The sequence below is a fragment of the Ammospiza caudacuta genome, chromosome 2 (genome assembly GCF_027887145.1).
Source record: "Ammospiza caudacuta isolate bAmmCau1 chromosome 2, bAmmCau1.pri, whole genome shotgun sequence".
Taxonomy (NCBI): Eukaryota; Metazoa; Chordata; class Aves; order Passeriformes; family Passerellidae; genus Ammospiza; species Ammospiza caudacuta.
The window spans coordinates 39,029,177-39,050,983 of NC_080594.1; the positions used below are offsets into that span (position 1 = coordinate 39,029,177).

Genomic DNA, 21,807 nt, shown 5'->3' on the forward strand with positions numbered 1-21,807 from the left:
TATTTAGGATTCACAGCTAAAGATGGGAATCTCAGATCATGATCTTTGTCCTCAAGGGCTACTCACCTTACTGAAGTTTTGAGAGAAATTTAAAGAACTTGTGCTACCCAAAGTCACTGAAATTAGAAATCTGCCAGTTGATCTTGCTGCCCTTTTCTAGTGGTACTTTGGCAGCTGCATGCTGTGCTCCATCCAAGGGTGACCAGAGCAGGTTAAGGAGGAACTTAACAAGGAGTTTGAACAAACCAGCTGCTGGGGCCACGTGCAGTAAGATCTTTGTGAACATCAACATTATGAGTCAGTTCTACTATCCCCTACAGCCAGCATCTCAATACTTGTGTAATTCTTTTCATCCCAAAGGAATTAAGAGCTTTCTACAAAGAATGTTCGGGTTGCACCCAAAAGTAAAATGTAGCCAACTTGGGACTGGAGCACAGAAGTCCTTTAATATGCAACAATGCTAAGAAAAGGTCCAGCTCAGGTAAGAAGGTGGAGAATACTTGGTACAGCAAAGGAAAAGGGTGTCCTGAGAGCTGCTACATGTATTGGAATCCAGCCAATAAAATGCAGTGCAGAATGGGATTTCTTTTACTGCCTTTACATAACTAAAAGGTGGTTGTGTAATGCCCAGCTGTGTATTGCCCAGCTGGACAAATCTGACTGCCCTCTCAGACCATGGAGAGAAAGGGCATATCCAGAGCAACTTCTTTCAACTAGTCTGAGTGAAAAATGGAAGTAGATAACATCTCTGGAGATGCCTCTTTCTTCAGAGTGTCTATGAAGGCAGACTAAGATGAACAACCTAAATTTAGATATATAACTTTAGACATCTAAATAGGAGAAGTAATCTAATATTATCTAATTATCACAGTTGGGAAGATCTGGTTGGGAGCATCTTAAATATATAAATATATGTCATGCACCTTAGGTCACTGGCTTATCACCCTTTCACTGCAATACTATGCTGCCCTTCAATGTTTGCAATTTCTTTGTTGATGTCTGCAGAAACCAAGTGGTCCCCTGTCAGCAAGCACAGAAGTACTTAATGAAGTGAATTACACTGGCCAGTTTCCCCCCATCATAGTGTTTTAAAACGAAAACTGATTTTGCAAAATTGTGTTTAATTGGAAACACTGTATTTCCCACTAAGAAATCAAAATTAATGAATTCCTTCAGAGGAATAATTTTTAGTGAGGATTTTGTTGAACCTTCTGTTCTGTTTAATATGAGACATCTGATATGAATGCAGTCCCAGTTAGTACTCACATATTTGCTGTCTGCAGGTGCAGGATGCCTTTTAATAGAAAAAGTGTTCATAAAGTGAGTATTTGAACAAGGATTTCTGAAGATCCCTTCCAAGACATCTAAATATTCTTAAATTTGAAGCAAGAATTGATGCTGGCCCTGCAGAGAGATATTCAAAACTGCTGTGATAGGAAGAGACTCTTGAGGTCAGCCTGCTTGGCTTGTTGTCAGTTCTCATAGATTCTTCCACTGATCCATGTGACTCATCTCCTAACTTTCAGCTGAGAGCCCTGAAGGAGATTTGGAAGCAGATCAGCAGGTCACATCAGGACTGAATGTTTTCCAGTCCAGGAAAGGCACAGCCAGCTAAGGTTGGCTCTCTCCAGCAATCCCATCCTGACTGTCAATGATTCATCTTCTCTAGAGCATTTGATGATCTTCTTGGCATGGGACATGAGTAGTTAAACAGCCAGGATCTGACTGCCTTTATCTAAAAGGAAAGCTTAAATGTACACTATCTGGATTTCAGACCGACAAGGTACATAGAAACCGAGCAAGTGCCACGGCCAGTGTGGTTTCTCCCATTTCTCAGTTCTTTATCTCCCTTTCAAAAAAGGGAAAGTTGCATTTTTGAATGGTTTTGGGCTCAAAGTGTTGCCATTCCTCTTGAGCACACTGCAGTTTGCATGTTGTGGGATCTCTGCAGTTCTATGTCTCCTTGTGGAACTGGAGCTTTCCCCTCAGCATGAGTCATTCTTACATCTGTAGGCTGTCAAGAAGGACCCTTGGACAGAGGTGTTTTTGAAAAAATTCAGACATGCTGAAACTTGTAACTGGTTGCACTGCAAGAGGCATTATTTAATACTGTCACCATGTCTCCTGTTGGCTGCCACACCACCATCTGGGGGATTCTGTTCTTTGCCACCTCTGGAATTAATTTACCCATTTTATAGAATTGGAAACAAAAAGATACACTTTGTCCATTCTTGCTCTTCCAAAAATATTCACCAGTCTTTCAGGCAAAGATTATATTGCTGTCTTATTAGTTTGCTTATTTCATGGTTTTGTGCCACAAATAATTATGACCCAAATTCTGGCTCTCATATCTTGCAAAAATCTTCTTGTGAAAATAGCCTCGCTGGGAAATGCTTTATAGAATGATCCCATACACTCATTTTAGTCCAATCTCCAGCCTTTGCCTGGAAAATCTTGTACAAACAGTACTTCCAATAAAACAATACACTATTGATTAAAATAATAGTACAAACTGTCACCCTAATGAAGGATGACTCGAGATGATGTTAAACACATATAATATAATAAGCCTTTTGTAAAAATTATCACCTGAAAATATGTATTAAGAATTGATCCCTTTTCCTGGGAAACCCACAAACATAGGATTCATGCTTTGTTTATGGCTGCATTGTTGCTCTGGTACTGTTACTATCCACCTAGATCTACACATAACCCCATGGCTGTGCCAAAAGAAAAGATGCTCTCAGCAAAGTCTGTATCCCCTGCAGAGAATGGTACACATTTCCCTTGGATGACCACCTGGAACAAGTGGAGGAACAAAAATGTGGAACAAAAGACCATGAATCCCAGAAAAGCAGCAATGATTACATTGCTTTTAGATTCATTATTCAAGAGACTTCTCAGTTGCCTAAACAATCTCAATATGCAATTTCCTCTTTCATCCTCTTTTGTATGTACCTCTTTGAGTTCATTCAGACTCATTATAAGCCATGAGGTCAGAGAGGAAAAAATTAATGAGGCAGCAGTTACCATTTGAGAAGCATCTGACCAAAACTGCCCAAGTCAGAACTTCAAGGGTGGCCTGAGGACCTGTGCAGTGCCTTTGCTGACCAGTATCAAAAGGGTTTTTTTTTTGACAATGAAGAGGGAATATAATACATTCTTACATGCATGCATGCAAAAAAAAAAAAAAAAAAAAAAAAAAAAAGTATTTGCAAGAAGATCCTGTTCCTTTATGGAAAGAATTGTAAGAAAGAAGTTCCAGTCCTTGTCTGAATTTAAAACTTTACAGCACTGTTTTCAGCCATTCATGATGCAAGGAATCCGCTTTGAGGAGCTTCAACTCCTTTCCACAGTCTTAGATAAAACCAGGCAGAGAAGAAACAAATTGTCCTTGTCCTTGTCATCTTCTTATTGCTGCTTGAAACACCAGCAACCAAATTCTGATTTCCAAGAAAAATGTAGTTATCTGTAAAGAAGCCCATCATCAGAAAAATATCATGCTTGGCAAGTGCTCAGCATTTAAAATTGGAAAAACAAAGTCCACTCAAGCAAGTCAAACAAGACTAGAACCTGAGTCTCTCTGCGGTCCTGAAGCCAATCTTAGCATTCAATTGTTACTATGATACTTGTCAGGCTTCTCATCAGCCCAGCAGTACTGTGCCACACAATTCCTGGCCACAGGCCACAGTTTGGTCAGGCACCTCCTCAGAGCCAGCTGGGAGCAGCCCTGTGGAGAAGGACCTGGGGATATTGCTGGATGGAGAACTGAATATGCTCCCATATTCAGAAAGCCAACTGTGTCCTGGGCTGCAGCCAAAGGAATGTGGGCAGCAGGGCAAGGGAGGGGATTCTGTCCCTCCTGAGACCCCACCTGGATCCAGCATCCAGCTCTGGGGACTCCAACACAAGAAGAATGTGGACCTGTTGGAGTGGGTCCACAGGAGGCTGTGAAGATTATCAAAGGACTGGAGCATCTCTCCTACTGAAGACAGGCTGAGAGTGCTGGGGTTGTTCAGCCTGGAAGAGAGGAGGCTCCAGGGATACCTTGGAGCCAATACAAACTTAGGAACTCTGGGTCCTGGGTTAAGAAATCCCATGCCAGGGAGCTGCATCACAAACCCAATGGGACCCACTGCCTGCCTCACCATCATCTTAGGCTACAGATCATTTCTAACTTTGGGCAGGAGTCTCACTGGGCTTCTGCCAACATAAACATAGGCACCATGCTCTGAGGCACAGAGCCTGCTGTGGATTCAGGGGGTGCTGTGTCAATTAAAGCACCCCTTGAAGCACAAACATATCAGGAAAACCCAGAATTGTACATTTTGGAAACTGGGGGATGTGCTGAAGGATTGCTGTTCTTAGTCATATGCCAGGGCATCTGCTATGAGCTACTGTTAGAAACAGCATAAGGGGCAAAATGAAATTAAGATAGATTACCAAGTTCTTGGGGAAAAAAGAATCTTGGAAGTTCACAGTCAACTTTCATAGTATTCTGTTTAAGGAAAAACCTCCAAACAACTATCTTGCACATCCAATCTTGTGACATTGAAGCACTAAGACCAGCACTAATGGCTGCTTTGAGCATTCTACTGCTTTTATGCAAAATGACACCATTCTGCTTGCAGTTGGCAAGAGGAAGCACTGCAGCTGGAGATACAAGGCTTCTCAGGAGCAGGCCAAAAGCAGGAGATGCAACCATATTAGTGCTGACCCTCAGATGTAGCCTTGAGCTACCCTCTAGCACACAGCAAGGAGCAGAGAGAATCTCACCCTGTACCTTCTGCACAAACAGAGCTTCTCCAGCTGCATCTTACTGAAACTGCTGTGGTTCATCTGGCGTAGGTGGAAAAGCCCAGATAAAAGCCCAGAGCAGAGGGCTTTGTGACATCTGTAACTGGGTTACCCAAAGGCTTTGAATTCATGGTAACAAAAGCCGCAGTGATCCCTAGCAGCACATCTGGAGCTCAGTCATTCTTCAGTAGCAGAAAATCAAGCTAATGAAACCTAAATATTGTTCCTTGACTTAAAATATCATCCAACGTCTTAAAGCAGATTACAGATGCCAGCTGATGATCTTATCTCACATCAAGCCAGGACAGTGCACAGCTGGGGTGGCTCTTCCCATCTTCATCACTTCTCCCTCATGAATGCTGTCAGAGTCCATCTGGCCATGGTAACTGGGACAGATGGGCAAGGAGAGTATCCACCTTGTATTCCATGAGGGATGGATCTGGTCTACATGATGCCCAGGCACCAGTGATGGTGTGCAGGCCTCCTAACAGACACACAGATGCTAGGGAGTGACTTTGAGTGTTAGCAGTACAAGTGAAGGCTTTTTTGAAGCCCATCACTGCCTAGATACTGGTGCCTAGAAAATAAAGTCTAATCTTTCAGGATCAATTAGCCACGTTAACCAGAGCATGTGAAGAAAAATGGCGGTGTACCTGTACTGGTGATTTTGTTTTTGGAAAGTGCTGGTGAATTTGTGATCCATGATCCTCAAGAACTGCTGAAACAGAGGTGGGTTGTGATTGTTGAAGAGCACGTAAGACCTGACTTGGTGTGTTTGTGAGTAAAAGTACTGGGAAGGCATTAGGCAAAGAGAAATCAGGTATGCAACATTCACAAGGGAAAAGAAACTCAGCAGAGGTATCTTTCTTTTCCCATCTGAGAAACTGAACACTTGATCTCCTGATGCCTCCTGTGCTCTGCCTTATGACACAGAAAGCTTGTTCCCCTGATCACTCTGTTAATAAGCACTGATGGGAAAGAAAAGGGGAGTGAAGTTATGACAGGTTAATGAGGCTTCTGTGACACGGTTTGCTGGCGTGGGGAACTGCATCTCGTAGAGTCTCAGGCTGCACATTCCACATCTGCCAGCCAGTGACTGAGGCTAGAGCTCTAAATGGAGGCTGGAGTTCTGGGACAGGTCTGGCCCCTTGGAGCATGATGAAAGCTACACAAGCATAATTTGATCAGATATTCAAGCCCCAGAAGCTCTGTGGTTTATTCCGATTATAATCCTTGGACACTTTAGGTGAATACTTATTTCAGCCTAGAGAGATGTACCAGGTTAAGAGCAAGACTGACTTTTTGCCACAGTAACTGAGCAGATGGAAAACTGAAGCACAGTGCATTTTCCCATGTGAAGCATATTGCTGCTCACTGTGAGAAAACAGCAATTTGTCAGGCTGCTTCATTCAGACACAGGTAGGCTCAATGGGCCAAATTTTGCATGTAGTTGCTTCCCAAGAGGAGCAAAAGGCATAGCTTAGAGCTGTTGTTAAAGAGCTGAGTCATTTTACATGTTTCACGTGTTTTAGGTGAAAGAGTAATGAATGGTGGTTTAGGCAGCAGGAAAACACAAACATTTATCCAGCTGTTCCAGAAAAAGCTTTTCTTCCTAAAATTGTCCAGGGTGCCCACACTTTATTTCAAAATATTGGAACTGCTAATTCTGAAGCCTCTGGCACATGCCTTGTTTCACTACTAGGTGGGTACTATGAGACCAGGAGTCCTTTCTATGACTCTATGGGTCTCCAGCAGCAGAAATTTGACATCTGGTTGATATTATTATTCCATTACAAGATTAAATCTTCACTCCCTTGGCTTTTTTGTGGGCTCCAACACATTCCACTTCAGTGACAAATGTCCCTTGAGCCAGCAGTGCTTTGACAGGGTGGGAGGTACCCATGCAGAGGGACTGACAAATGGTTTCCATGAGAAGCTTAAGTACCCTCAGGGAGCAGACAGAATTTCTGCATGAATATCAAGATGAAAAGGAAACCCCCAAATTGCAAGGGATTTGTGGCAAAAAACCAAAAGGTTCCTCCCCAAGCAACTGAAATTGCATGTGACATTACAGACTTGCATAAGACATTGCAGCAGCTCAGACTCACAGGTTGCCTCAAAAGTGGAAGCAGGCTACAATAAAGCAGCATGTTCTTGACCTTGTGAACAATTTCTACTTCCTTTTGTAACAGAAGCAAGAGCTCCTACTGGGTTCAATCCAATCATTCCAGTGGAAATTTGAGACCAAATGAACCTGCTTCATATGAGTTTGCCAAACCCAGGCTAATAGCAGGATTATTCACTAGCCCAGAGTGCATAAGGATCACACCCCAACAATGCTTTAAAGTATGCTGGTGGTCAGGATGATAATATAGGGTAATGGCTCCTTTCACTTTAGGATCTCCAAATACTTTACAGATGTGAATGGAGAAGTGCAAAGCAGAATTTCCCAGCCCCACTTTGCTGAGAACTTACAGGGGCATTACTGTGTTCAAGGAATTCATCCTGGTTAAGGGAAATAGAAAAGCAGGGACAGGGGCCCCAGGAACTTGATTACCAATACTTGGATGAAAGCATTAGACATGACTTCACAGCCTCCCAAGATAAGAGTTCATTGTTTCATGGTCTTCTCCCTTCAATGTGGAGATTAGCTCATGTAAACTAAACACAGGAAAATAACAGCCAATCCTTCCTTTCCAACAGCAAGCACAGAAAAGGCAAATTGTCTTTAGTGGGTGCAAGGAGCTTTGCATTTAACACCGCAAGCATAAATCTCAGAGCAAAATTTATGATGGCTGAGACCATAATCTGCTTTCTCATTCTATTGTTCCTATCCTATCATCAACACCAACACTGCAATACCCCCATGGTCTTCTGGCCAGAAAAAAAGCAGGATAGAGTTTCCCTGAAGGATTAATTAGTGACTAAAATGAAAATAAACAAAACCCCCACAAATCAACCCTGATGACTCTTAAATTGTTTCTACTTGTCTCTTGTGATTTCCTAGTTGTGTTTTACCAGCTTTCTAGCCTCTAAGAATTTTGTCCCACTAGATAATACACAAAGCACCTAACATAATACTACAATGTAATCAAATGACATTTATCAAATGTCTTTTGTCCTATCAAATAATTTACCTTCTTTATCAAATATAAAGAAGGTTCAGCTGTGACTGGATAGTCCTCTGCATTTCTGTCCCTATTTCCTCCACCACAGCCAGCAGGGCAGTCCCACCATGTGCAAATCCATCCTTGTCAGTGGATGGGCAGGTGCTGTGTCAGACACTGCTCATGGTGCCTCCTGCCTCCAGGGAGGCAGGGAACTGTGAGGTGGTGACACATGTACCACCTGCTCCCTCTCCTCTGTGCAGGAGCACACACACATACAGCTGCCTGGACACAGAGGGAGGGTCAAACATAGCTCCTTCCCTGGGAAGAGAAGACAGGCAGCAGCTTGGCAATCAGGCAGAGGCTGCAGCCCTCTACTGCTCCTTATCAGTATCATCTGTGGTTTTAGGAAAGGCAAAAAAAGTTTTCCAAATATGAGTCTTTTTCCCTTAACATTTGAGCTCACATTCCTTCTTATGATAATCTCTTTGGATAGTCATGGAGAGTTTAATACATTTTCTTTTATTTTTCAGAGAGAGGTGCACAGGGCTGAGGTGTAGTTCTGCTCTTCCCATATTAAACTTCCTGGTACATCAGAGACCCTCTATCCCAGTTAGTGAGTATGAAGGGAAGTATGCAGCTGGTCTGTCCCACACTTAAAAGGACAGTGCTTATAATCCTGGCCTTCTCATTCCACAGACTTAAATGCCAGCAGGAAAATTCCTATTTTTGACAAAGCCATAGAGAGGCAGTCTGCATACTCCACTAAGTGTGAAGGAACATGCCATTTCCATTTAGATGATTTCCTTCACAATGGCAAGAGCTAGAAACTTCCTCTCTAAAGTGTAAACAAACCAAAGTTTAGGTTCTGACTATGCTGAATGAGGTTCATAAATACATGACAGAGGCCAGATCCAGCCCACAGGACATATGTTTGACACCTCTGGCCTATGTGGATAGGAAATGCTTATAAATAGTCAGTCCCATTCCAGTTCTCTGGAGACAAATATTTTTGACACAGAGTGTTCAAGCACAAAGAGTCATTTGCAGACCACCCAGGAGACTTGCATTGAAATGACCTTCCTTTGCTTGGATGATCAATTATACTGATGTTTATTTCAGGAGTTGCAACATTTGTTCTGAAATGGAAGCAGCCCGGAGGAGCCATGTATATAACCCCACTTACTTGTTGGTAACTGCCTGCATAAACTCATCCATCAGCTCGTCGTACTGCTTCCCACGAACCCTCTTGTGTTTCAGTCCAATATACAGTGGATCATTCAGGAGAGCCTAGGACACAAAGCAATTCTGTTGTCATCTCTTCTGCAGACGGACAGAGATTTATGTCCCAGCCTACCAAAAATTTTTGTCTGATGAAGTCATATTACTTTTACTTACTATGCCAGCTCACACGTCTCCTCCCAAGCAGGAAGTGTTTCTGTAGGAAGCTGCGGCCTATCTTTTAGCATAAATAAAGTCAGAGGGATGCAACAGCTCTTGACTGCCATAGGAAATGGAGCTCTGCATCCCCAGAACATCTCTACCAAAGGCTCTCTGCCAAAGTGCTTACTCTCAGTGAATAAAACTGACCCTGTGTGGGGGTGTTCACTGTGCATTCAGTTCTTAATTTTGCATTGAGGGCAGGACAGCTGTTGACCCCTAACAGTGCTTTGTGCAATGAAGACCCTCTGATGTAACTTGAAATGATTTGCCATTTAGGCCTTCTGGGTGACAGCACAGACCACAATCACATGGTAGAATGTTCCCAAGCCCTGCATCTGCCTAGCACTCACCTCAATTATCTGGCAGGTATAAAGTCAAGGTATTTTCATACAACAGGTTAATTTAGATTTTGGTTCTCAATAGGAACATAAATTCACGCCATTCCTCCAAGGTGTTAAGTCAACATCCACAACTCACCTAAAAAGGATTGGGTCAGCACGGAAATTACAGGACAAACACTGGCAGGAGGCAGGTAGGCCAACACTTCTGAGAGTCACTGCAAAGGAACTCCCCTTCCAATTTCAGGAACCCAACTATCCACATGAGGGGAGGATGACCCATCTCACATTTATTGTCCTGCAGCCGTATAGCCCTAAATACTGGCAGGTATGCTAATATCAGATCTGTTTTTACAGCCACAGCTGGTTTCCCTTCGAAGGAAAGATGAAACAGGTTTCCCTGTGAGTTCGATACATTAGGGCTCTGCAGGGCCACGAAGCAGAAAGGAGACCCATTTGCATAACTTCCCTGATTGCTCCTACAGCACTGTGTGGTCTGGGCCCTGTTCACGGAGCACAAAATTCTGCCACAGACAAGCTGAGAAATGCCAGGCTCTGAAAAGAGACTGATTTGCTGAAAGTGTACACAAAGTATTATGTGTACACAAAGATTGTCAGGAGGATAAGTTGGCAACTGATGCTAAAAATATAACACAATGGCTGTATTTACAGAGTTCTACCTGAGGTTCATGTATTAGCAACAGTCACACTTGGCTCACCAGATGTTGATGGGCAGAGATAAACAGGATGAATGCATATGAGAGGTATCTTATTAATGCACTGATAAACAAGTTTACTTGTGGGGCAGGATGCTCCTAGGATGTGCTTAGAGTTCAGTTAATCTGGGTTTATGTGCAAGAGAATGCCATTAAATAAATAAGCAAACAAATTACTTATATGGTGAGGAAATACATTGTTCATATTGCTGGAAAACGGCAGCTTCTATATGTTAACCCCAGATGTGGAAATTGCCATCACAGAGAAGTTCCTAAAGACATAAATTACATCTAATCTTGGGTGGAGGAAAAAGGGTCCAAGACTGATTCTCTAAATCCCTTCTTCTGATGCCATCTGACCCTTGCAGAGGCCTAAAAATCACTGGTGCCAGTTTGGATTTTAGTGCCCACTGTCAGCTGAGACAGAAGCAAGATGGACATGCCCGTCAGGTGCTTTTCATGGGAAGAGCACTTTTACCCAGGTCCCTCTGGGAGAAGCTTCAGCTGGGAGGCACAAAGCACTGGTGGTGTGCAGATCAGCACGGAGGACAAGGAAGAGATGAAGGATCCAAAATAAAGTACAATGCTCTATTGACTGGAGACTGCAGTAAGTGAGAGACTGAGACACAATTCATGCTTTAGCCTCAGTGGGTCCAAACTCAGAGTTCTCCCTTTTCAGGAAATACCATGAATCAGGCTGAAATGAGCACACCCTGTATTCCACAAGTCCATTACAGGCTGCTGTGCTAAAGGGGTAACATAATCCTGGGGCCAGAGACCAAAGAGGTAATTGAGATTCTCAAATGTCAGTTATGGGCACTGATTTTGCATTCTTTCATTCTTTTCAAGGGTCCAATGTGAGAAGCTTGGGGCAGGACTGAAAGAGGTGTAGAAAATCTAGCTGTCCAGTGCGCATCAGCATGTCTGAAAATGTCAGCATTAATTTGTCTTTATACACAAACTCAAAGCTCTTATACCCCAGATTTTTCATTTCCCTCAAGAAATGTGTGTTTGGTTTGGGGTCATGTGAAGCACAAGTAAATTTTACAAAAATGGACAAGCCAAGGCATCACAAATCGCTATAGGATATTAACTTTAAAAAGACATCCTCACAGATGTCCATTCTGGCATTGCTGAAATGTTTCACTTTGGCCTTTCTGAGCCAGAGTCATAAGGCAAGAATCTGCAAACAGATGGAGTCCTCTTGCTTGGTTATTGTGTGCAGTAACATGTGTAATCTAACAAAACAGTGACATTAATCATTCCCAAACCACTCACCAGGGATTCTCCATTTCTGGAATATAGTCATCTCTACACAGACATGAATATCTGCCTGTTCCCTCACAATTACCAGAGGAACAATCATTCTGGGACCTCCTGTACGAAGCCTGTCAACTCACCTTGCCATGCTGAAAGGCGGAGCTGAGCTTTCAGCTCCAGCTGGTAACTCTGAGATTGAGTCTATTTAGTGCTTATTTCAGGGGACCATGAGTCTATTTAGTGCTTATTTCAGTTCCCCACAAGGAAAAAAGGTTCTCATGCATCAAACCAGAATTAAACCTTCCCATTTTTCTGCAGTGCTGGTCTAGCCATCATCTCATTTTGGATGTCTCCAGTCTTGTCTCCACATTTAGGGAACTGGCACCAGTTAAGCACTAATCTTGATTCTTTATTCCCCATGTCAGATTAATGAAAAATTGTCTTACCTCGTTGTCTGTGCCAACATCCAGCAGGACAGGGAGGCATTGTTGTGGGTTAACTCCACCACAAGCTGTGTACAAAGCGAGCTTTCCAACTGGGATGCCCATGCCATAACTTCCTAGGTCTCCTAAACCAAGAATCCTCTCTCCATCTGTCACCACAATAGCCTAGGAAGATCAAAAGACACTTGTTTGGGGTTACCAAGGCTCTAGAAGCAAAACCACTGTTTCCACACTGATGCCACTTTGCAGATGCACTGTGCAATGGATATTTGCTCCTTGTCCCTGACAGCATGTTAATTAGCTGTCAGCAACAGGAGGCTGCTCATTTTTCGGGGTAGAGAAAGTGTGGTTAACAGGAAGCAGCTCACAGTGTGGGACAACAGCAGCTCTGCTGGAGAATACTTCAATTCACTGTAACAGAGCCCAAGCAGCCTGGCTTTTTGTGCATCCCCAGCTGTACTACAAGAAGTATCACAAATGAGATCTGGCCTTGATTTTTTTCATCTTTGTTTCTGAAAGAATAAAGTGTGCTTAGGTACTGCATCTGTGGAAGAAACGTATTTCAGTGTCCTTTCTTATTCAACATAAACTATACACATATTAGAACTTTTTGCTATTTGTTTTTCCTTTTGAGTCAATGTGAAGTGTCAGCAATGAGAAGGTCTCTTTTTGGGTGGGCTCCATCTGGTTTTGGGTGTGTGCTCACTTCTCTACCACGCCCAGAGGATGCAGTTGGGATTGAAAGGCAGTAATGGGAATAGGGAAAGCAGCAAGCATATGCATTGCTACAGGTTTATCCTGAAATTAAATTGAGTTAATATTCCATCTATGCAGAGAATATTAAAACAAAATTAAGTTCTAATGAATCAAAATATTTCTCTGGAGCACTGATCCCCTTTCATCCAAATAAGTGTTCTCAGGCAAACCTAAAAACCTTTCAATAGCATTTAGATATCCATCAGAGAGAGAAAAATTCTTCAGCCTAGGATGTGCTGCAGCACTCTATAGTTACCAAAGCTCCTGAAGGCAACACTGACAAATTAATCAGAACAGAAAATACAGCATGGGAGAAATGTATTGCTATTGGTAAGAGAGGAGGAACTGGATTCACATTTGTTTGTGGCTCTTTGGATTTGAAAAACACCCCAAAAAAAGAGCACAGTTTCTGTGAGCACCTGATACACAAGGACGTTAAAGTAATGTTTTTATTTGCTCATGTTCATATGATCAGAACTCAACAAATACGACATTAATCTCTGGTTGAGCAGGCAGATCCTTCTACCTGAAGGTAGGAGGCTAGGAGGCTACAGGTTTAACAGTTAGGAACCTGTTTTCTATTTTCATCTGTGATACAAATTTTCTTGATGACTCTAGTGAAGTCACTGTATAAAGGTTAGGTGTGCAGTTTATGACAGCCATCTAAATGGTTTCTAAACTCATTTGACATCTGATGGGGAGAGACAGAAACCTCCACAGGGCATTTCTTCTCTCCAGCAGCTGTTTGGGAACAGATGAATTTCTCTTTGAAAAGCTCAGCTCCCTCTTCACTGGCACTGCAGAAGTACTCACAATATGAGACTAGGCAGCTGATATTAACTAAGATGACTCTGGGACTCAGGCTGCGCCCAGTTAACCAGTGCAGGTTTGCAGTGCCTTAGTAGCATGCAGGTGGCCCAGCAGAGTGATCCAGAGTGCTACACTGATCTTCAAGCTGCCAAGTCAATGCAGAGAGGCAAGAGCTGCTGTTGACATTCCCAGTTTTCTGCACTGATTGCACAAGGTCAGCCTTTACAGGGTGAACTGATACTCTACATTGAGTGAACCAGCAGAAAACACTCCATGGGAAGGATTTTGAGCAGCCCTGTACACCAGCAATCCTGGTGGGGATTCAAGATCCTGAGTGCACTTCAGGGCAGGCATCCCACAGAAAGAGGGAGGAATGAAGGGAGGCAAGGAAGGATGGAAGGCCAGTGCACTAGCTTGCATGGCAGCACATTTGTCTTGGAATAAAATACATGTTTCTTCACAATCCTCACTTTGAGTGGCTTGAATTCATAGCTGCCAGGATGACACCCATCCTGTATGATTCTTTGCATTCTTTTTGCTTTAGCTGGGCCATTGTGAAGAAAAGAGTACAAGATTAAGGAACCAGAGAGAAAATTGTCATGGGAAGGCACTCCTGAGGATGGCCAGCACTTCATCCAATGTTTCTTCATGTCAGGATTCATTAGCCATCCTGGAAGAGACACAAAACCCCCACATTCCCACGTAAGTATGACCAGAAATGGTTTCTTCTCACTTGTTCTGCTTCTGGTACTATGGTTCTTTCAAGGCAGCCCAGCTTTGACAGGAGGGTTGAAGGTGTGGCTCATTAGAGCTTGGCTGAAGCTTTGCTAAGCTAAGCAGAGCAGCAGCACCCTTCCACACCTTCCAGGCAGAGGATTCATGGTTTGGCCCAGATTTCCCATTTCTACGGTAAGCACTATTGCCATGAAGCCTTAATAAGCCAAATCCGATGAGCAAAATGTGGGCAGCATCTCCAGGTATTTCTGCACTGTCTTTAGTGGGTGGTGTTCAATAGTGGGGGGTGTTCAGCCTTTAAAAACAACCAACAAAACTGGGTCCCTCCAGGGACTTAGGCACAGTCCAGGTGCCTCCCTACTTATCTCAAAATCTTGAGTGTTCCAGTTCAGAAATGAAGTCTGTGCACAAAGACGCAGGGAACCTGTGCTGCTGAAATGAGCTGCCTTTGTAGTCTGGCAAACCTGGAAAGCAGATAGTCTGAATCTCTTTCATGGACCATTGCCTCTCCTATGGTCTGTTTTGGGTGCCAGAGGGGCTGTTTCAGCAACAGCCTCTAATCTTTCCGTGCCAGTTTCCCCATCTGCAAAAACATTTCTATTAGCCATAATGAATTCTGCTCACAGTTCTGAGTTGGAAACAAATGGAAATACTGAGTTTGTTGGACAGAACAAGGGCAAAATACCTAGCCTGCCTCTCTTCTCCATGGTTCCAAACACTAGTTTGTATGACTGTGATCACTTTTTCTGAAAATATGTTAAATTTCCATTTTTTTCCCCCTTAGAAATTGAAAATGCTTGCAAGATTTTCTCAGCTGCCAAACCTTTGTTCTGGGAAGAAGCAGATGATTGACAGGAAACCAAAACCCAGTCAACAGCCATGGAAATTCCCAGAAAGATGTACTTTCAGACTGATAGAATAAAGTGAGGTGACTGGCAAAACCTGTCTTAAGTGTTGACTTCATTTCATGCCAGGGACTTGCCCAGCCCCGAGCTCTAGTGAAAAACACTTCACAAGAACACTTTTTGGGTGGGGTGTCAGTAATATTTTCAGCTGCTGGATATCAAACATGATTTGCAGGGTTGCCAGTGTTCTTGATGCTGCATGACTCACTGGACTTGGGAAGGAGTCCTACAAGCGTGTTAATTACAGAGATATTGTAAAGAGCTTTGGTACAAGTTAGCCACACAATTCTTCAATACACATACCTTGCTTTTTCACTAGGGCCCCTATTCTGTACACTTTTATTAATATGCACATTTTTTTTTCACTGACCATGATCCTGCTACCTCTGAAAAAGTCGTTCTTGACTGCATACATACATGATAGAGTCTCTGAAGTCCCAGCTTGACTGGAAATTGAAACTGAAGTTCAGCCTGAAAATTGTCTGAGGAAGAAAAGCATTCTTTGCTTGTCCTTTTATACAGCCAGTTCTGTAAATGATGCCAAGCAGTTCCACTAAATTTTGCACCAAACTGCCTGTAATTTCCCAGTCCACAGAAGACATGCTACATACCTTAACATTTTCTTCAGGCCAAGAGTTTAGCATTGTTGCAATATGGCCTCTGTCATGGATGGTGATAAACAATCCCCTAAGAGAGGAAAAGAAAAGGAAAGAAAGAGAAGAAAAATAAGCCTTGTAATAAAACTAGTAACTCCAAGATAAAAGAAAACAGGTGAGCTTGAAAATGGAGGGATGTAAGCTGCTGAGTACAAAACCAGGCAACTCACTGACACAAAAATGAGACCTCCAGAGACTGCTAATAGCAAGGAAAATTCTCATTTTCAAACCAAAAGGCTCAACATCCTTAATGGCAACTTCATTGAGCAGCCACCAGTGTTGAACATTTTACACCTGTGAAACATCTTTGCTTCAAGGAGCAAACTCTGCCTTAGTGCAGAAGAGTCTTCTAGTTAAAACAATTTTGATAAATGCAGTGGAGGCTGATGGTCTTACCATAAGCCTTGTTACTCATTCTTTCCTGAGGAGCTTATAGCTCCTGGCCATCCAGACAGTGAATGCATGAACCTTCTCACCCAGCTCCCAGGGTCAATGATGGGGATGGCTACTGCAGAGCTATATGTTTTGGGTCACCTCTCTAGTTCACAGAACTCCAATCCAACTGGATCAATATCTGCCATGACATTTGCTTTGATCAAGCCAAACCTGCCCTTGTGACAGTGTTTCTTTTTTCCCCATTAATATCTGATCCCAGATTTTGACATGCACCAAGTGAAAATCATGAAAAATTATGAGAAGTGAAACAGCAAATCAAATGTTTGGGTGTAACTTCAGAGTGAATTGTTTATATAGAAAATAACATAGCTGATTGCAGTAAGGTTAATCACTTCTCAATGCAAAGGTCTTCAGGGTTTAAACAAAAGTGCCTTCTTTTTAAATAAAATTAGGATCTGGAAGAGATTGTTTTTGAAACATGTTTTAGATTTGTGGCTTCTTCTTTTTTTTTTTTTGCCTCTCTGCTGTTGTTATCAAAAAGAGTATCTATAGCAGGGATTCTTTCAATACCCAGGACAATATTATTTACATTGACTGATCTCTGCTCTGATACTCTGGGATTTTGCTGAAGTTCCTTTTAGGCTGTACTGACCTCAAAAGAAGCAACCTGTCCTCTATACCTATGTCAGGGAAAATTGCTTACATTGCTCACAGTGCCATCTAATCAGTGCAAATCAAAGGTTCTAACTTGAGGACTCCCCTTGGCAGAAGGATGCAGCCATTTTCCTTGCCTTGTTATCTGCTCACAAAAGCAGGAGTTGTGCCAGCAATTAGTAACAGTTGGAAAAATGGATTTTTGTTGCTTACATCTCTCAACTATTGCTCCGCCCCAGAAAGTTCAGATCCGGTCACGGTTTGGGCTTCTAATGTGAAACATTAGGGAGAAGAAGCTTGAAAACAACTTCCATTGTAAGGCCACATGAGTGATGGATAATCAAACGTAATTGGGCTACTCACTCTGGCAAGGGCTTATCTCACATGACTCTTCTAGGGGACAGATATCTTCCCACAGTCAGCTGTGGGATTCCTAATGAAAATGCCCTTTACTTCGAAAAGAAGAAAAATAAAAGTGCTGACTTCAACACTGATCAAGTCACAATCACACAGACGGATCAGAAAGGCAAAAAGGAAAATAACATTTCATTTATTCAGTGTAATTCTTTAACACTGTGCCAATAACCAATGAACTAATCACATACACATGGCTTGCCTCAAAGGCAGTATTCACAGATGTCAATCTTCATAAAAAGGGAGTACTGTACTGCTGCCATCTATGTTTAGAAAGCAGTCATTAACTGGGAATTAAAAGTGCAAATTAGTAACATCCCTGTGTATATTTCAGGTTGTGATATGCTGCTAGGAAGAATGCTATTGTTTGAAGGTAACATTTTCCATACATAATGAAGACATCTATTAAGTGTTTAGCTGTGTGCCTCATACATTCGCATCTCTTCAGTACTGAAGGGAGTCCACCAGCTACTTAACCTTTGAAAAACATCTTGAGCTCACAGCAGAAGCTGAACCCAACTGTCTACCCACTGCAGGTCATGCAGCCCAATGGAACTGAGAGCTGTTTCACATGAAAGTGGAGAGGGCAGCTACCCAATGCCCCTTGATTCTGACTCTTGAATTGGGAGGGAAGTGGTCTGGTCTTCAATCCCTGCTCAGAATTTGCCAGCAGAGAGAGTTCAGCTCGGGTTTTCCAAAATTTGATGACTACTTTCTCTATGCTCCTTGGGAGTAGGACTCTCACAGCTGCCATCAGACTGCCTTGGCTTAGATAGCCTGGTTGGTGACTGAGAACTAAGCACGAAGAAACAGCCATCCAGAATTTGTGTTTCCTTCCTTAATATTATGTATTCAATGCTAATTGCTCCTTACTTCAGGCAAAATCACATGGTTTATTTTAGACTAACACCCTAATGGCACTACCAGCTTTGCAAGGGAAACCATCAGGAGGAGCAGAAATGAGGATCCATGGGGAAAAGTGAGGAAAGTGACCTCTCTCAGAGACACATCAGGAAGTGGGCATGTATCTAAGCAAGCCTCGTATTTTACTCATGCTGAATCTGAGAGCCAAGGGCCCAGGTTCAATAAAACACCTACATTTCCAATGCCTTTAGGCACCAGCTGAAGCAAGTCCCTGAATCTGGTTGAGGCTCTGTGGCCTCCCATTAGGTGTTCAAGCATTCAGAAGGGGATCCTGGTAGTAGTGAGTTGGAAATCCCTTTGCAGATGGAATATGCAATGACCAATTCTGACAGGCAGTTGAGCAAATTTATGCTATTTTTGAGACGCAAAGGGAAACAGACACATCAGACTTCAGAGTCAGGGGTCATGGGTATGTGCTCATTTTGTATGACCCCCAGGAAAGTTGTGCTCTCCCTCCTGACAGCACCTTACCCACAGAGATGAGCTGGCCAATTAGTTAAATAAACATGCTCCAAACCGGCAGAGGGTTTATCTGTCCAAAAATCCCTTCTGCAAGACAGGCAGAAGGAACAGACAAGCTCCACAAAACCAAACTCGGCAAAAGCTTTGCTGATGAGTGAACAAGGAGGAGTAGCAGCCAGGTTTGTCCCAAGGACACAGAAACACTTTACTATGAGGGTGGTGAGGCACTTGAACAGGTTGCCCAGAGAAACTGTGGACGCACCTTCCCTGGAGGTATTCAAGGCCAGGTTGGATAGCCTCAAGCAAGTTGGTCTAGTGGAATGTGTCCCTGTCCATAGCAAGGGGGTGCTCTACATGATCTCTCATCATTTCCAACCCAAACCATTCTAGGTTCCATGATTATAGGAGAGGTAACAGGAGCAAAAGCTTATTTGTGCCTTTGAGAACAGCAAGGTAGAGCTCTGAATACTAAGAGGAACAGAATAGCCTATGTGGACCAGTAAGTAAGAAACATCCAAGGGGCAACAAAATGAATTAACTTAATTTTTCTGTGGAAAAGATGCAGCCTAAGCCTTCTAAAGGACAAATGAAATCTCAGCAACCTTTATCATCTTTAGTCTGCCTTTATCATCATGTCTGCTCCAACTCACTTGGGATTACAGTTGATAAATTGCTTCAGAGAAACAAGAAATGAAGCAGTTTTCCTTTAATCTCCTTGGCACTCAATAACAAGGATTCAATTAAAATGTAAAGCTAAAAATGTAAGTAATTTTGTATCAAGTCACCTAACGCAGGCATTCTGTGGGGCAGAGATACAATGTTTTTCCAGACCAGAAAACTCACCAGTGCCCAGGAACCTGCCATTCTACATGGGCTTAGTCATGCATGGGGACAAAATTACAAGAACTAGAGTTTAGTAAAAATTAACTACCTCAGCAATTTCAATCCAGAGTGCAGATGCTGTACCATTACTTCTGGTTAAATAGTAACCTTCAGAGAGCTATTAGCTCCGTGGGGGTAATTAAAAGCAGGGAGTGCTTCAGCCTGCATTCATTAGGGTTTCAGAGCTGCAGTCTCATATTCAGTCCATTAACATCACAGGTTTCACGACAGCTGCCTTTGGTTAAGGTGGAAGTCAGACTAGATTTTATTGTGCCACTGAGCACATCTGTAAGAGTCCAGGAAACTTCAAGGAGGGTTACAGCTTCTTAATTTGTCACCGAGGCAGTATTTCTGTCTGGATGTCAGCAAGTCCAGTCAAACTGCCTGAACTGGACTGCAGGATCTAAAAAACTGCAGGTCACTGCAGAATCCATCAAAAGCCTTGAGTACATTCACCTACAAGGCCTTTTTTCATCCCTAAGCCAGGGCCATTATCTTTTCTTTTCTGGTTTTATCCTGCCTGAGTTCATGACAGTACTCTGGGACTTACAAAGATACACAGTGTACCATGTGAGCCATAAGAAGAATCCTACTCTAAGCCCCAGTACTGGTTGGATCTTGGCCATTCTGAAGGCATTCTGGAAGTCCCACAATGACAACAATTCCTTAACTACAAGGCACATTATAGAAAAATTCAGAGACAAAGAAATCATGGCACATTTGATACCTAGAGGAAGTGGTACTAGATATTAGTGATGGCTTTTTGGAATAACATTTATATTTTTTACAAGGACTTGTAGTGATAGGACAAGAGATAATACCTCTTTCAAACTGGAACAGAGGAGGTTTAGATTAGCTATTAGAAAGAAATTGTTTACTGTGAGGATAGAGAGGCACTACAACATGTTGCCCAGAGAGTTTGGGGACTTGCCATCCCTAGAAGTGTTCAAGGCCAGGCTCGATGGAGCTTTGAGCAATCTGACCTAGTGGAAGGTGTCCCTGCCCATGGCAGGGAGGTTGAAACTAGGTAATCAATAAGGCCCCTTTTAACCCAAACCATTCCATGGTTCTATGATTCCTTTAGACATTTGGGAAGGAATTAGTTTTAACAGGTCTCAGATATTAGAAAAAAAGAAATACCCATTAATCCTTTCATTCAGTAAGAAGTTACTTCATTAAAAAGGCTAAGCAGTGTTCCCCTTTCTGACAGTCCTGGTTAGCAATGCTGACTTGGGAGCTATTTCCCATAAGAAACAGCAGTGGAGCCAGCAGTGCTATCTCTAAAGCGCTATTGTTTGCTTACAGAGAATGTTCACTCCCCAAGCACAGAGGGGAGTGAAAAACATTATGCAATCCATCCTCACAGCTCTAAATCTCTCCTCACTTCCCTCCTACCCAGAAGTCTCTATCCCTTTCCTAATGGCTTTTCCTTGGCAATTACCAATGCTCCTGTGGCTATGCTGGCAACCCTCCTGGTGTAGTCTTGCCCCACTGCTGCCTCTGATGTGAAATCGAACAGAAATCCACTGCAATCAAATGCAATCAATGCCTTTGCTTCATCAAGCTCCATGTAAAATCTCTTTGGCCATTGCTGTGCTCTTCTTCCAATCTTGCCCTGTGCTGTGGGTTTGGGCAGCATTCCTATGACTTCAGTTATCTGTTTACATCTATAAAATTAATGGCCTCTTTACACTTACCATATATGAGTAACATATATGTTACTCAGTAATTATACCCACCAGTATTCACTGGTAAAAAGCCACAGAAGAGCAGAACAAATGATGGCACTGATCACTGATGTTTATACTAGCATGACGCAAAAGGACATCACTCTTTGATTCACCTGAACTTCCCTTACAGGCTGAGACTAAAGATGCTTGCATATTTATGATCTGTGGAAGAAAAGAGAAACCACCAGAAGGATGTCAAAAGCTCCTAAGTTGACAGGACTTGAAAAACAAAACCCCTCCCACTCAACTATTGCAGCTTCATCCTTCTTCTCCTTGCTCACTCCTCCAAAGGACCTCTCTCTGAAGAATAAGATACTCAGTATTTGCACAGTGTGATCCAATATTTACTGACACTGCAACGGTCAGGCTTGCTCAGGGT

At 42.8% G+C, this 21,807-nt stretch overlaps 1 protein-coding gene across 1 annotated transcript in view; it reads right to left on the reverse strand.

Moving 5' to 3' along the window:
• Positions 1 to 21,807, reverse strand: part of ME3 (malic enzyme 3) — a 117,850-nt gene that overhangs the window by 19,332 nt on the left and 76,711 nt on the right. The window contains exons 4-6 of the mRNA XM_058825039.1: positions 15,922 to 15,997; positions 12,108 to 12,269; positions 9,091 to 9,194 (exon numbers count right to left, since the gene is read on the reverse strand). Coding sequence (XP_058681022.1) covers positions 9,091 to 9,194; positions 12,108 to 12,269; positions 15,922 to 15,997 — 342 coding nt within the window. The remainder of the gene's footprint in view (positions 1 to 9,090; positions 9,195 to 12,107; positions 12,270 to 15,921; positions 15,998 to 21,807) is intronic.